The sequence below is a fragment of the Ranitomeya variabilis genome, chromosome 4 (assembly GCF_051348905.1).
Source record: "Ranitomeya variabilis isolate aRanVar5 chromosome 4, aRanVar5.hap1, whole genome shotgun sequence".
NCBI classification, from domain to species: domain Eukaryota; kingdom Metazoa; phylum Chordata; class Amphibia; order Anura; family Dendrobatidae; genus Ranitomeya; species Ranitomeya variabilis.
This window is the reverse complement of record NC_135235.1, coordinates 12,282,580-12,298,435: the sequence shown is the minus strand read 5'-3', so window position 1 is coordinate 12,298,435 and position 15,856 is coordinate 12,282,580. Positions and strand designations below refer to the sequence as shown.

The following is a 15,856-nucleotide window of genomic DNA, read 5'->3' as shown; positions in this document are numbered from 1 at the left end:
GCTCACCTGCAGCACCTGTACGCAGCCCACCTGTACGTAGCTCACCTGTACGCAGCCCACCTGCAGCACCAGTACGCAGCTCACCTGCAGCACCTGTACGTAGCTCACCTGTACGTAGCTCACCTGCAGCACCTGTACGCAGCCCACCTGTACGTAGCTCACCTGCAGCACCTGTACGCAGCCCACCTGTACGTAGCTCACCTGCAGCACCTGTACGCAGCCCACCTGTACGTAGCTCACCTGCAGCACCTGTACGCAGCTCACCTGGACGCAGCCCACCTGCAGCACCTGGACATAGCTCACCTGGACGCAGCCCACCTGGACGCAGCTCACCTGGACGCAGCTCACCTGCAGCACCTGTAAGTACCCGACAATGTGGGGTGGGGGGTCTGCTAACAGCGGGTGATCGAGGAAGAGCCTGTCCACAAGGCATTGTCATAATGATCAGGGAGTCGGAGACTAACCTTCCCCAGACCGACCACAGCAGAGGATGATGAGGGTTCTGATCTCTTTCTCTGGGTAAGGCGACGTTCACACTGGGCGTTTTTGCTGCGTTTTTTATGCTAATTTTCAGCTGCATTTTACAGGACCAACAAAGCCCATGAGTTTTCAGAAATCCCCTACTCACACATTGTTTTTTTTTGTTTGTTTTATTTTTTGTAAAACCTCAATCTTTCGGATAGGACTTTTTTTTTTTTCAATACTAAACTTTATCAGCATGCACAAAAGACAAATCTAGCATGCCCGAACCACAGCAAAAAAATACATAAAAAACGCAGGAAAAAAAACAAAAAACAAGGAAAACTTGCTTCTTTCCTGCCAAGAGATCAGGTTTTGCTGCTGGTAAAAAAAACTCCAAGTGTGAACCTCCACCAACAGCCACTGCTAAGTGCGTCTGTGGCAGCTCCAGGCATTGGGATGGTCTGTACAGTAGATGACAGTGCAGCCGGCTGCTTCCCCATAGTGGCATATGGTACGCTCCAGTGCGGCCACAATGCCCTGTGCAGGGGGTATATATCTTTGTACCATGTTAGCCAGTTGATAACCCTATTTTAATCATCTGGACGGAGTCTGAGCCACAGCTCTAGACGTTCCATGAACAGTTTAATCAATTTCATCCCACCATCAACTTGACACTCAACTACTCCTGCACTGAAATTAACTTTTTGGACACCATCATTAAGCTGCAGAACAATGAAACAGAGACATCCCTGTCAGGGGTGAACCTAGCCACACTGCTGCCTGAGCAAACTTCAAAACGGTGCCCCCCCCCCAAACACATATACAGTACAGCCCCCCTATAGGGCTCCCACCTTATATATAGTCCCCCCATACATTACATGAGTGATAACTATTGTACATTCTACAATAGGTCATAAATCAGACAGTATAGTCCTCCATACAGTATTCTGGGCACCACAGTGCTCCATACAGTATAATGAGCCCCATATATTGCTCCATACAGTATGAGTCCCACATGATGCTCAATACTGTATAATGGCCACACGTGATGCTCCATACTGTATAATGGCCCCACATGATGCTCCATACTGTATAATGACTGAACATGATGCTCCATACTGTATAATGAGTCCCACATGATGCTCCATACTGTATAATGGCCACACATGATGCTCCATACTGTATAATGACCGCACATGATGCTCCATACTGTATAATGGCCACACAGTGCTCCATACTGTATAATGGCCACACAGTGCTCCATACTGTATAATGGCCACACATGATGCTCCATACTGTATAATGACCGCACATGATGCTCCATACTGTATAATGGCCACACAGTGCTCCATACTGTATAATGGCCACACAGTGCTCCATACTGTATAATGGCCACACAGTGCTCCATACTGTATAATGGCCACACAGTGCTCATACTGTATAATGGTCACACAGTGCTCCATACTGTATAATGGCCACACATGATGCTCCATACTGTATAATGGCCACACATGATGCTCCATACTGTATAATGGCCACACATGATGCTTCATACTGTATAATGGCCACACATGATGCTCCATACTGTATAATGGCCACACATGATGCGCCATACTGTATAATGGCCACACAGTGCTCCATACTGTATAATGGCCACACAGTGCTCCATACTGTATAATGGCCACACAGTGCTCCATACTGTATAATGGCCACACATGATGCTCCATACTGTATAATGGCCACACATGATGCTCCATACTGTATAATGGCCACACAGTGCTTCATACTGTATAATGGCCACACATGATGCTCCATACTGTATAATGGCCACGCATGATGCTCCATACACCTCGCACACACCGGGCTCTGCTCCATACACCTCATACACACAAGGCTCCCCTCCATACACCTCATACACACACAGCTCCGCTCCATACACCTCATACACACTCAGCTCCGCTCCGTACACCTCATACTCACACAGCTCCGCTCCATACACCTCATACACACACGGCTCCCCTCCATACACCTCATACACACACGGCTCCCCTCCATACACCTCATACACACACGGCTCCCCTCCATACACCTCATACACACACAGCTCCGCTCCATACACCTCATACACATTCAGCTCCGCTCCATACACCTCATACTCACACAGCTCCGCTCCATACACCTCATACACACATGGCTCCCCTCCATACACCTCATACACTCACAGCTCCGCTCCATACACCTCATACACACTCAGCTCCGCTCCGTACACCTCATACTCACACAGCTCCGCTCCATACACCTCATACACACTCAGCTCCGCTCCGTACACCTCATACTCACACAGCTCCGCTCCATACACCTCATACACACACAGCTCCGCTCCATACACCTCATACTCACACAGCTCCCCTCCATACACCTCATACACACACAGCTCCGCTCCATACACCTCATACACATTCAGCTCCGCTCCATACACCTCATACTCACACAGCTCCGCTCCATACACCTCATACACACATGGCTCCCCTCCATACACCTCATACACTCACAGCTCCGCTCCATACACCTCATACACACTCAGCTCCGCTCCGTACACCTCATACTCACACAGCTCCGCTCCATACACCTCATACACACTCAGCTCCGCTCCGTACACCTCATACTCACACAGCTCCGCTCCATACACCTCATACACACACGGCTCCCCTCCATACACCTCATACACACACGGCTCCCCTCCATACACCTCATACACTCACGGCTCCCCTCCATACACCTCATACACACACGGCTCCCCTCCATACACCTCATACACACACGGCTCCCCTCCATACACCTAATACACACACAGCTCCGCTCCATACACCTCATACACATTCAGCTCCGCTCCATACACCTCATACACATTCAGCTCCGCTCCATACACCTCATACACACACTTACCATCCAGCACAGCAGAGTCCTGCAATCCATGGAGGTCCCGATCATGTGACCTCTGACTCCTCCCCTCCTGTGACCTCATCACAGGTCCTGTTAGCACAGAGCAGCCAATATGTGGTGTGCTGCTCTGCGGGTGTGGGGATGACCGGCTGATATTGCAGACTGTGGGTTGTGAGCAGGGGCGCGTGCACCGCACTAGTGACAGCAAATGTCAGGGATTATGGAGAGTCGGCACCAGGTGTTCTGACCGCCGCTCTGCCGCCCCCTGTCTTTCAGTGACTTCCGCCTGAAGCAAAGGGCTCAACTTGCCCCATGATAGCGGCGCCCCTGATCCCTGTATCAGAAGCCAATCGACCGTCCAACATACTTTAAATGGGACAGTTTCCATCCAAAGCACATAAAAAACTCTATTGTCTACAGCCAAGCCATCAGATACAATCGTATATGTTCCAACCCAATGGACAGGGATGAACACCTTGGTCGCCTCAGAAAGACCTTTCTGAATCAGGGCTACCATCCAAGAACAATTGAAAACCAGATCACCAGAGCCACCAGAATATCAAGGAATCACCTGCTACATTACAAAGCTAAAGAAGAAAATAACCGGGTGCCTCTAGTAGTTACCTACAATCCAAATCTGGAGGTGCTAAGGGGAGCTGCACGGAAATTACAGCCTTTACTACAAAAAGATGCCAGACTACAATCCTCCAGACCCCCCACTACTGTGTTTTAGGCAGCCCCCAAATCTAAGAAGCATCATTGTCAGAAGCTCCCTGTCCTCTCCAACAGCTGCAGAAACCTTTCCCTGCAACCAGAAAAAATGTAAAACCTGTCCACTTATAATGACCACGGACAAGATAAAGATCACAACTCACATCAGGACTACAAGATCCCAGGTACTTTCAGCTGCGTCACTTCTAATGTGGTGTACCTAATTATTTGTACTAAATGTCCAACTGGGGGTCTGTATGTGGGGGAGACAGGGCAGAAACTGAGAACAAGGATGAACTCTCATCGCCACACAATAAGAGAAAAAAGAATGGATCTACCTGTGGCCAAACATTTTTGTATGTCTGATCATAACATTATGGACATGAAATTACTTGTGTAAAAAGGTAACTTCAAATCTAAGAGAGACAGAAGAGTCTGGGAATATAAACTGATGACGATCTTTGACACACTCAGTGCAGGAATGAATGTGTCGCATGGATTTATGTCTTTTTATATCAATTAAGGAATTTGCACTTCAGACCTTTGGGGTCATCACAACAGAACCAGACCCCAATCAGAGGACAATAAAACATTCACACTCCTTATCTAGGAACTGTTCCAATATTTATGGACACAACTGTTCATCACTCTCCCATGATAACAGTTCTGTGCTGTGTTCATAGAATCCTAGAATGGAAGAGTTCAAAGGGACCTCCTGGGTCATCTGGTCCAACCCCCTGATCAAAGGGGGTAGTGTGCATAAATATGTATTTTTTTTTTCCAGAATTTCTATTAGTCTATGCCTGATGAAAGCTGCAATTTGTTACCATCTTTTCAGTTAGCCATTAAAAGGTATCAACCACTGAGGACTCTCAATTCTAAATATTTTTCTGTGTGTGTGTGTGTGGGGGGGACATTACTGTGCTGCGGGGAGGCATTAGTGTGCGGGGGGAAGGCATTAGTGTGCGGGGGGGAAGGCATTAGTGTGCGGGGGGAAGGCATTAGTGTGCGGGGGGAAGGCATTACTGTGCGGGGGGGAGGCATTACTGTGCGGGGGGGAGGCATTACTGTGCGGCGGGGAGGCATTACTGTGCGGGGGATAGACATTACTGTGCGGGGGGGACATTACTGTGCAGGGGGGACATTACTGTGCGGGGGGACATTACTGTGCAGGGGGGAGGCATTAGTGTGGGGGGGGAAGGCATTAGTGTGCGGGGGGGAAGGCATTAGTGTGCGGGGGGAAGGCATTAGTGTGCGGGGGGAGGCATTAGTGTGCGGGGGGGAGGCATTAGTGTGCGGGGGGAGGCATTAGTGTGCAGGGGGAGGCATTAGTGTGCGGCGGGGAGGCATTACTGTGCGGGGGGGAGGCATTACTGTGCGGGGGGGAGGCATTACTGTGCGGGGGGGAGACATTACTGTGCGGCGGGGAGGCATTACTGTGCGGGGGGGAGACATTACTGTGCGGGGGGGACATTACTGTGCAGGGGGGACATTACTGTGCAGGGGGGAGGCATTAGTGTGGGGGGGGCAGAACTGTGCAGAGGAGCTTCCTCATAATCTAGAGGAGGTAAGAACAGAAGTGATGCGTCCCTTTAATTATCATTAGGGGACAAGAAGTTTTAACACTTGAAGTTGATTGACCTCGACTTTGGGGTTTTATTTTTTAGTAGATTTTGTTTTCAATCATGTCTCTCAATCTGATGTTTGATGGCGGCAAAGTGTGAACCAATGTAGACGTCCGGTTCTAGGCAACTGCATATATAGCAATTCCCTATGAGAATTCTGTCTCCAGCGTGTGATAATGTAAGATCGGATAATGTAAGGCGGCCGCCACATTACACCGACCGACCACTTCTGACTGTTACTAAGTGGATGACGGAACGTTCTCTATCCGCACCGATCACCGTACAGTGAGGGGTCTGGACACAGCGCTGACATCGGCTGGAAGAAACAGTCGTTTTCTATCTTAGGCAAATAGAGAATTATTGGGTTTTTTTCATTTGTTATTTATTATAATTTTATTTCATTTCACATTTTCTATTTTCACTCCATTTTTATCATTATGACAATATTATTTTTATTACTTAGAACTTTTTACTATTATAATATTTCTTGGTCACTAGTTCTGTATTCTTATTATTTGGCTTTTCTTTCTCTTCTTCTCTCGGTATTTCTGTGCTCGGATCATTGTGTCATAGATCAGTCACTAGGACTCAGCGAGGTTTCCTGTGTGGACGAGTTACATAAGACACAAAGTTCCTGGAAGCAGGATGGAGGTTGTAGTGCTCGAGGAACTCAGTGCTGTAGTTTGGTTTACACCAGTGAGAAAGACTCACTTTACTGGTTGGACCCTGATCGGCCGAGCGTGAAGTTCACAGAGTTTAAGCTTGAAACTGGTTCATATCATTTCCTCTTCTCAAGTCAAAGTCACCGCTACCTCTGCACCCACTACTGCTGCACCCATAGATGTCACCGCTACCTCTGCACCCCTGGGTGTCACCGCTACCTCTGCACCCACTATAGCGGCACCCCTAGGTGTCACCGCTATATCTGCACCCCCTATTGCTGCACCCCCAGGTGACACTACTACCTCTGCACCCCCGGGTGTCACCGCTACCTCTGCACCCACTACCTCTGCACCCCTGGGTGTCACCGCTACCTCTGCACCCACTATAGCGGCACCCCTAGGTGTCACCGCTATATCTGCACCCCCTATTGCTGCAACCCCAGGTGTCACTACTACCTCTGCACCCCTAGGTGTCACCGCTATATCTGCACCCCCTATTGCTGCACCCCTAGGTGTCACCGCTATATCTGCACCCCCTATCGCTGCACCCCTAGGTGTCACTACTACCTCTGCACCCCTAGGTGTCACCGCTATATCTGCACCCCCTATTGCTGCACCCCTAGGTGTCACCGCTATATCTGCACCCCCTATTGCTGCACCCCTAGGTGTCACTACTACCTCTGCACCCCTAGGTGTCACCGCTACCTCTGCACCCCCTATTGCTGCACCCCCAGGTGTCACTACTACCTCTGCACCCCCAGGTGTCACCACTACCTCTGCACCCCCTATTGCTGCACCCCCAGGTGTCACCACTACCTCTGCACCCCCTATTGCTGCACCCCCAGGTGTCACCACTACCTCTGCACCCCCTATTGCTGCACCCCCAGGTGTCACCACTACCTCTGCACCCCCTATTGCTGCACCCCTAGGTGTCACCGCTACCTCTGCACCCCCTATTGCTGCACCCCTAGGTGTCACTACTACCTCTGCACCCCTAGGTGTCACCGCTACCTCTGCACCCCCTATTGCTGCACCCCCAGGTGTCACCACTACCTCTGCACCCCCTATTGCTGCACCCCCAGGTGTCACCACTACCTCTGCACCCCCTATTGCTGCACCCCCAGGTGTCACCGCTATATCTGCACCCCCTATTGCTGCACCCCCAGGTGTCACCACTACCTCTGCACCCCCTATTGCTGCACCCCCAGGTGTCACCGCTATATCTGCACCCCCTATTGCTGCACCCCCAGGTGTCACCACTTATAGCTCTGCCCCTGATTTCTGAATCCCATAACTGACGGCATTTTCTCTTCACAGCCGGAGGGACCTGGTCCACGATGATCCCCAGGAGGAGAATCTCCATCACAGGTAAGAGGAGCCGGACCCCACAATGCCCTATATCCAGTATGGGGTCCTGTATAGGAGACTGGCGGTCCGGTGTCACCGACATTTCTAGGAAGGTTGGGGGGCGGCGCCTCTATTACTGTGTGACGGGGTCACAGTTCTACAAGTTTTACCAGTTTGAGTGGAAACTTTTGCCCTCAGTGTCGCTCCGCACATTCCTACAGACCGAGAACTTATTTCTGGCCGCGACCTCACAGGGAAAGTGACTCAAAATGATTTACTGTTTATCAGAATGTTGCAGATTTCTTTTATTTTCTACGTCACTACTTAGAATTATTTACATAAAATCCTAAAGTCTAATGAGTCACAGATCCTGTTCTGTAAATATGAACCACGTCTCCGCAGTTATCTCATTATCATCACAGACAGGATTACATGGCACCTGTGTACAGATAACACGGGATCCACAGTCAGCAATGATGTCACAGCTCGCCCCCTCCCCTCATATCTGCACAGGTCACAGAGCATGCCCACTACACTCCCATAGAAGTCATTAGGTGATGTCACAGCTCACCCCCTCCCCTCATATCTGTACAGGTCACAGAGCATGCCCAGTACAGTCCCATAGAAGTCATTAGGTGATGTCACAGCTCACCCCCTCCCCTCATATCTGCACAGGTCACAGAGCATGCCCACTACACTCCCATAGAAGTCAATAGGTGATGTCACAGCTCACCCCCTCCCCTCATATCTGCACAGGTCACAGAGCATGCCCTGTACACTCCCACAGAAGTCAATAGGTGATGTCACAGCTCACCCCCTCCCCTCATATCTGCACAGGTCACTGAGCATGCTCACTACACTCCCATAGAAGTCAATAGGTGATGTCACAGCTCACCCCCTCCCCTCATATCTGCACAGGTCACAGAGCATGCCCACTACACTCCCATAGAAGTCAATAGGTGATGTCACAGCTCACCCCCTCCCCTCATATCTGCACAGGTCACAGAGCATGCCCACTACACTCCCATAGAAGTCAATAGGTGATGTCACAGCTCACCCCCTCCCCTCATATCTGCACAGGTCACAGAGCATGCTCAGTACACTCCCACAGAAGTCAATAGGTGATGTCGCAGCTGATCTCAGACTTGATATGTGTCACTCCCATCATCCCTGTGTACAGATGTAGCTGTGGCACAGCCCCCCTTCCTGTAGGTGGATACTATGTAGCTTTGCTCAATCTTCATTGTGATTTCTTTGCAGATGATCAGATCATTAAACAAGGATGTCTCATCAAGTCTCCCCCATCCTACGTGTTTAACAAGAAGGTAATGTCCTCCTCATATGTTGGGGTCTGGTACAGCTACCATGGGGGGGTCCTGTATCAAACCATGCAGCTGTTAGCGGGACGAGGTGCGGTCGCGTTAGCGGGACGAGGTGCGGTCGCGTTAGCGGGACGAGGTGCGGTCGCGTTAGCGGGACGAGATGCGGTCGCGTTAGCGGGACGAGGTGCGGTCGCGTTAGCGGGACAAGGTGCGGTCGCGTTAGCGGGACGAGGTGCGGTCGCGTTAGCGGAACGAGGTGCGGTCGCGTTAGCGGGACGAGGTGCGGTCGAGTTAGCGGGACGAGGTGCGGTCGCGTTAGCGGGACGAGGTGCGGTCGCGTTAGCGGGACGAGGTGCGGTCGCGTTAGCGGGACGAGGTGCGGTCGCGTTAGCGGGACGAGGTGCGGTCGCGTTAGCGGGACGAGGTGCGGTCGCGTTAGCGGGACGAGGTGCGGTCGCGTTAGCGGCCCGCAGGGTCCGGGATTCTCGCTGATCTGAGGCTTCGTATTTCAGGGCTCCTGGAAAGCGCGATTATTGAAGCTGTGCCAGACGAGTCAGGGCTCCTTCGTCCTGCGCTACTATGGGTACGACGGCGTCACCGAGCACTGGAAGGGCGACATTCTTATCAGCAAGTGAGTGTCACATGGCGGTGGTCCGGCATCTCATCCCCGGGGTCCGCAAGGAGGGTCCGGACAGGTGTATTCTGCAGACACCCATATTAATAGGGCGTTATAGAGGGGGCCCCCAGGGTCTGTACCCCACTACACAGGGCTCCTCACCCTGGAAACGCTGACACATTGTAACGCTGCATCTCCTGTATAGTGGAGAGGAGACGAGCCCCCGCAGCAGATTCCCCCAGGAATCACATCTGAGATTGGGGGGATTCAGCAAGAAAAGAACTCGCTCCCCTTCTGTTTAGCGGAGGAAGAACCTCGTGTGACGTTAGAGGAAAACTCCGAGAAAATCTTATACACATCCCGAGGGGTACCGCACCTAAAAGAGCATACCTGCCCCCTCCGGTCCTGTGTGACCCCCAATAATCCCTTATTACCACAGAGGGATGATGTCAGCCCCTATATTCCCCTTTATCTGTTTCTGGGAAAGTTGGGTGACAATGTATCGTTTTCATCACCGCAGTCACCCAGCTCTCCCAGCATCTGGAATGGCAGCTCTGGCTGGTACCGCGGCGTTGCCAGAGGGGGAGCGCCGCCATCTGCATGGGATAGAAATATACAGAAATATCGAAACTTTGATCTTTTCCAGTATAAAATCCATAGAATTGGGAAAGAACCTGAAGGAGAAAATCCTCCCGATCACTCGACTCTTCAACAACTCGGCCGACAACATCCTGTGCATCAGGACGGAGGGACGCGACTACTACCTGGTGGACGACAGCATGTGAGTCCGGGGGGGCCACAGCTGATCACACAGGGGGCCATAATGGGGGGGGGGACATGGCCCCGCTCCCCCTACAGCTGATCACACGGGGGGCCATAATGGGGGACATGGCACCGCTCCCCCCACAGCTGATCACACAGGGGGCCATAGTGGGGGACATAGTGCCGCTCCCCCCACAGCTGATCACACAGGGGGCCATAGTGGGGGACATAGTGCCGATCCCCCCACAGCTGATCACACAGGGGGCCATAGTGGGGGACATGGTGCCGCTCCCCCCACAGCTGATCACACAGAGGGCCATAGTGGGGGACATGGTGCCGATCCCCCCACAGCTGATCACACAGGGGGCCATAGTGGGGGACATAGTGCCGCTCCCCCCACAGCTGATCACACAGGGGGCCATAGTGGGGGACATGGTGCTGCTCCCCCCACAGCTGATCACACAGAGGGTCATAGTGGGGGACATGGTGCCGCTCCCCCCACAGCTGATCACACAGAGGGCCATAGTGGGGGACATAGTGCCGCTCCCCCCACAGCTAATCACACAGGGGGCCATAGTGGGGGACATAGTGCCGCTCCCCCCACAGCTGATCACACAGGGGGCCATAGTGGGGGACATGACACCGCTCCCCCCCACAGCTGATCACACAGGGGGCCATAGTGGGGGACATGGCACCGCTCCCCCCACAGCTGATCACACAGGGGGGCATAGTGGGGGACATGGTGCCGCTCCCCCCCACAGCTGATCACATAAGGGGCCATAATGGGGGACATGACACTGCTCCCCCCACAGCTGATCACACAGGGGGCCATAGTGGGGGACATGACGCCGCTTCCCCCACAGCTGATCACACAGGGGGCCATAGTGGGGGACATGGTGCCGCTCCCCCCCACAGCTGATCACACAGGGGGGCATAGTGGGGGACTTGGCACCGCTCCCCCCACAGCTGATCACACAGGGGGGCATAGTGGGGGACATGACACCGCTCCCCCCACAGCTGATCACACAGGGGGCCATAGTGGGGGACATGACACCGCTCCCCCCACAGCTGATCACACAGGGGGCCATAGTGGGGGACATGGTGCCGCTCCCCCCACAGCTGATCACACAGGGGGCCATAGTGGGGGACATGACGCCGCTCCCCCCACAGCTGATCACACAGGGGGCCATAATGGGGGACATGGCGCCGCTCCCCCCCACAGCTGATCACACAGGGGGCCATAATGGGGGGGGGACATGGCCCCGCTCCCCCCACAGCTGATCACACAGGGGGCCATAGTGGGGGACATGGTGCCGCTCCCCCCACAGCTGATCACACAGGGGGCCATAGTGGGGGACATGACGCCGCTCCCCCCACAGCTGATCACACAGGGGGCCATAATGGGGGACATGGTGCCGCTCCCCCCACAGCTGATCACACAGGGGGCCATAATGGGGGGGGGACATGGCCCCGCTCCCCCCACAGCTGATCACACAGGGGGCCATAATGGGGGGGGACATGGCCCCGCTCCCCCCACAGCTGATCACACAGGGGGCCATAGTGGGGGACATGGCGCCGCTCCCCCCACAGCTGATCACACAGGGGGCCATAGTGGGGGACATGGTGCCGCTCCCCCCCACAGCTGATCACACAGGGGGGCATAGTGGGGGACTTGGCACCGCTCCCCCCACAGCTGATCACACAGGGGGGCATAGTGGGGGACATGACACCGCTCCCCCCACAGCTGATCACACAGGGGGCCATAGTGGGGGACATGACACCGCTCCCCCCACAGCTGATCACACAGGGGGCCATAGTGGGGGACATGGCGCCGCTCCCCCCACAGCTGATCACACAGGGGGCCATAGTGGGGGACATGGTGCCGCTCCCCCCCACAGCTGATCACACAGGGGGGCATAGTGGGGGACTTGGCACCGCTCCCCCCACAGCTGATCACACAGGGGGGCATAGTGGGGGACATGACACCGCTCCCCCCACAGCTGATCACACAGGGGGCCATAGTGGGGGACATGACACCGCTCCCCCCACAGCTGATCACACAGGGGGCCATAGTGGGGGACATGGTGCCGCTCCCCCCACAGCTGATCACACAGGGGGCCATAGTGGGGGACATGATGCCGCTCCCCCCACAGCTGATCACACAGGGGGCCATAATGGGGGACATGGCGCCGCTCCCCCCCACAGCTGATCACACAGGGGGCCATAATGGGGGGGGACATGGCCCCGCTCCCCCCACAGCTGATCACACAGGGGGCCATAGTGGGGGACATGGTGCCGCTCCCCCCACAGCTGATCACACAGGGGGCCATAGTGGGGGACATGACGCCGCTCCCCCCACAGCTGATCACACAGGGGGCCATAATGGGGGACATGGTGCCGCTCCCCCCACAGCTGATCACACAGGGGGCCATAATGGGGGGGGGACATGGCCCCGCTCCCCCCACAGCTGATCACACAGGGGGCCATAATGGGGGGGGGACATGGCCCCGCTCCCCCCACAGCTGATCACACAGGGGGCCATAGTGGGGGACATGGCGCCGCTCCCCCCACAGCTGATCACACAGGGGGCCATAGTGGGGGACATGGTGCCGCTCCCCCCACAGCTGATCACACAGGGGGCCATAATGGGGGACATGGTGCCGCTCCCCCCACAGCTGATCACACAGGGGGCCATAATGGGGGACATGACACCGCTCCACCCACAGCTGATCACACAGGGGGCCATAGTGGGGGACATGGCACCGCTCCCCCCACAGCTGATCACACAGGGGGCCATAGTGGGGGACATGGCGCCACTCCCCCCACAGCTGATCACACAGGGGGCCATAGTGGGGGACATGGTGCCGCTCCCCCCACAGCTGATCACACAGGGGGCCATAATGGGGGACATGACACCGCTCCCCCCACAGCTGATCACACAGGGGGTCATAGTGGGGGACATGGCGCCGCTCCCCCCACAGATGATCACACAGGGGGCCATAATGGGGGACATGGCGCCGCTCCCCCCACAGCTGATCACACAGGGGGCCATAGTGGGGGACATGGCGCCGCTCCCCCCACAGCTGATCACACAGGGGGCCATAGTGGGGGACATGGTGCCGCTCCCCCCACAGCTGATCACACAGGGGGCCATAATGGGGGACATGGTGCCGCTCCCCCCACAGCTGATCACACAGGGGGCCATAATGGGGGACATGACACCGCTCCACCCACAGCTGATCACACAGGGGGCCATAGTGGGGGACATGGCACCGCTCCCCCCACAGCTGATCACACAGGGGGCCATAGTGGGGGACATGGCGCCACTCCCCCCACAGCTGATCACACAGGGGGCCATAGTGGGGGACATGGTGCCGCTCCCCCCACAGCTGATCACACAGGGGGCCATAGTGGGGGACATGGTGCCGCTCCCCCCACAGCTGATCACACAGGGGGCCATAATGGGGGACATGACACCGCTCCCCCCACAGCTGATCACACAGGGGGTCATAGTGGGGGACATGGCGCCGCTCCCCCCACAGATGATCACACAGGGGGCCATAATGGGGGACATGGCGCCGCTCCCCCCACAGCTGATCGCACAGGGGGCCATAGTGGGGGATATGGCGCCGCTCCCCCCACAGCTGATCACACAGGGGGCCATAATGGGGGACATGGCGCCGCTCCCCCCACAGCTGATCACACAGGGGGCCATAATGGGGGACATGGTGCTGCTCCCCCCACAGCTGATCACACAGGGGGCCATAGTGGGGGACATGGCGCCGCTCCCCCCACAGCTGATCACACAGGGGGCCATAGTGGGGGACATGGCGCCGCTCCCCCCACAGCTGATCACACAGGGGGCCATAATGGGGGACATGGTGCTGCTCCCCCCACAGCTGATCACACAGGGGGCCATAATGGGGGACATGGTGCTGCTCCCCCCACAGCTAATCACACAGGGGGCCATAGTGGGGGTCACTGCTGAGGGGTCACCATTCACACATGGCAGAAACTTGTCCACAGACTGTGGGGTTAGTGGTTCCTTAACCCTGTATTATCTTGTAGTCTTTCTCTTCTCACGCAGCTGAGGGTTTGGTCCTGTTGCATCCACTCCGTATAAACTAAACCCAGCAGCAGCACAATTCTCTCTCCTGTTGTCATAGTTTGTTACAATGTATCCGTCTGCCATGCCAACTGCCTGGACCAGATACATTTGTAACGAACCCTCAGCTGTGAGCAGCAGGTCTTCACAGAGACTGAGACTGAAAGTGTATTAGAAAGTGTGAGAACGTCTCGTTATACAGTAATTACTGCTATCGCCTCGGTGTAACCTGGTACCGGCCGGCGGTGACGTGGGAGGTGGTCTCACCCCGGGGTCCGCGTCTTACCTTGTGTCCCTTGTTTCTTACACAGAGAAAACATCGCTGAATGGCAGAAATATATAACAGACGCCTGGGAGAAAGTCCACCACAAAGTTACCGTAAGTGCCCCCTACGGTGACCCTTATGTGTCCCCCCTCTGTGACCCCTTTATCCTCGGCCTCTAGGTCCTCTAGGTCTGCAGCCACTTTGTCCTCGGCCTCTATGACCTCTAGATCTGCAGCCTCTTTTTCCTCGGCCTCTATGACCTCTAGGTCCGCAGCCTCTGTCTTCGGCCTCTATGAACTCTAGGCCCGCAGCCTCTTTGTCCTTGGCCTCTATGACCTCTAGGTCCGCAGCCTCTGTCTTCGGCCTCTATGACCTCTAGGTCCGCAGCCTCTGTCTTCGGCCTCTATGAACTCTAGGCCCGCAGCCTCTTTGTCCTTGGCCTCTATGACCTCTAGGTCCGCAGCCTCTGTCTTCGGCCTCTATGACCTCTAGGTCCGCAGCCTCTGTCTTCGGCCTCTATGAACTCTAGGCCCGCAGCCTCTTTGTCCTTGGCCTCTATGACCTCTAGGTCCGCAGCCTCTTTGTCCTCGGCCTCTATGACCTCTAGGCCTGCAGCCTCTTTGTCCTTGGCCTCTATGACCTTTAGGTCCATAGCCTCTTTGTCCTCGGCATCTAGGTCCTCAGACTCTTTGTCCTCGGCCTCTATGACCTCTTTGTCCTCGGCCTCTATGACCTCTTTGTCCTCGGCATCTAGGTCCTCAGCCTCTTTGTCCTCGGCCTCTCTGACCTCTTTGTCCGCGGCCTCTATGACCTCTAGGTCTGCAGCCTCTTTGTCCTCGGCCTCTATGACCTCTAGGCCTGCAGCCTCTTTGTCCTTGGCCTCTATGACCTTTAGGTCCATAGCCTCTTTGTCCTCGGCATCTAGGTCCTCAGCCTCTTTGTCCTCGGCCTCTCTGACCTCTTTGTCCGCGGCCTCTATGACCTCTCCTGAGACCTCTCTGTCCCCATTTGTGTAACTTTACATATTTTTCTTTTA

General features: G+C 55.0%; 2 protein-coding genes across 10 annotated transcripts in view; one reads left to right on the top strand and one right to left on the bottom strand.

The window, feature by feature from the left end:
- Positions 1-246: 246 nt before the first annotated feature.
- Positions 247-15,856, top strand: part of PLEKHS1 (pleckstrin homology domain containing S1) — a 34,818-nt gene continuing 19,208 nt past the window's right edge. For 8 of the 9 annotated variants that reach the window (XM_077257957.1, XM_077257953.1, XM_077257961.1 and 5 more), the window contains exons 1-4: positions 8,860-9,075; positions 9,585-9,703; positions 10,335-10,469; positions 14,867-14,933. In XM_077257957.1, coding sequence (XP_077114072.1) covers positions 8,875-9,075; positions 9,585-9,703; positions 10,335-10,469; positions 14,867-14,933 — 522 coding nt within the window. In that variant the 5' untranslated portion in view covers positions 8,860-8,874. Of the gene's footprint in view, positions 360-7,720; positions 7,772-8,859; positions 9,076-9,584; positions 9,704-10,334; positions 10,470-14,866; positions 14,934-15,856 lie in introns of those variants that run through there. The other variant, XM_077257956.1, reaches the window with a different exon arrangement.
- On the bottom strand, positions 14,953-15,850 carry LOC143769438 (uncharacterized). The gene is made up of 2 exons (XM_077257962.1): positions 15,194-15,850; positions 14,953-15,041 (listed from the first exon to the last, which is right to left on the bottom strand). Exon 1 carries the CDS (start codon positions 15,719-15,721, stop codon positions 15,272-15,274), a length of 450 nt encoding a protein of 149 aa, XP_077114077.1. The 5' UTR covers positions 15,722-15,850; the 3' UTR covers positions 14,953-15,041; positions 15,194-15,271.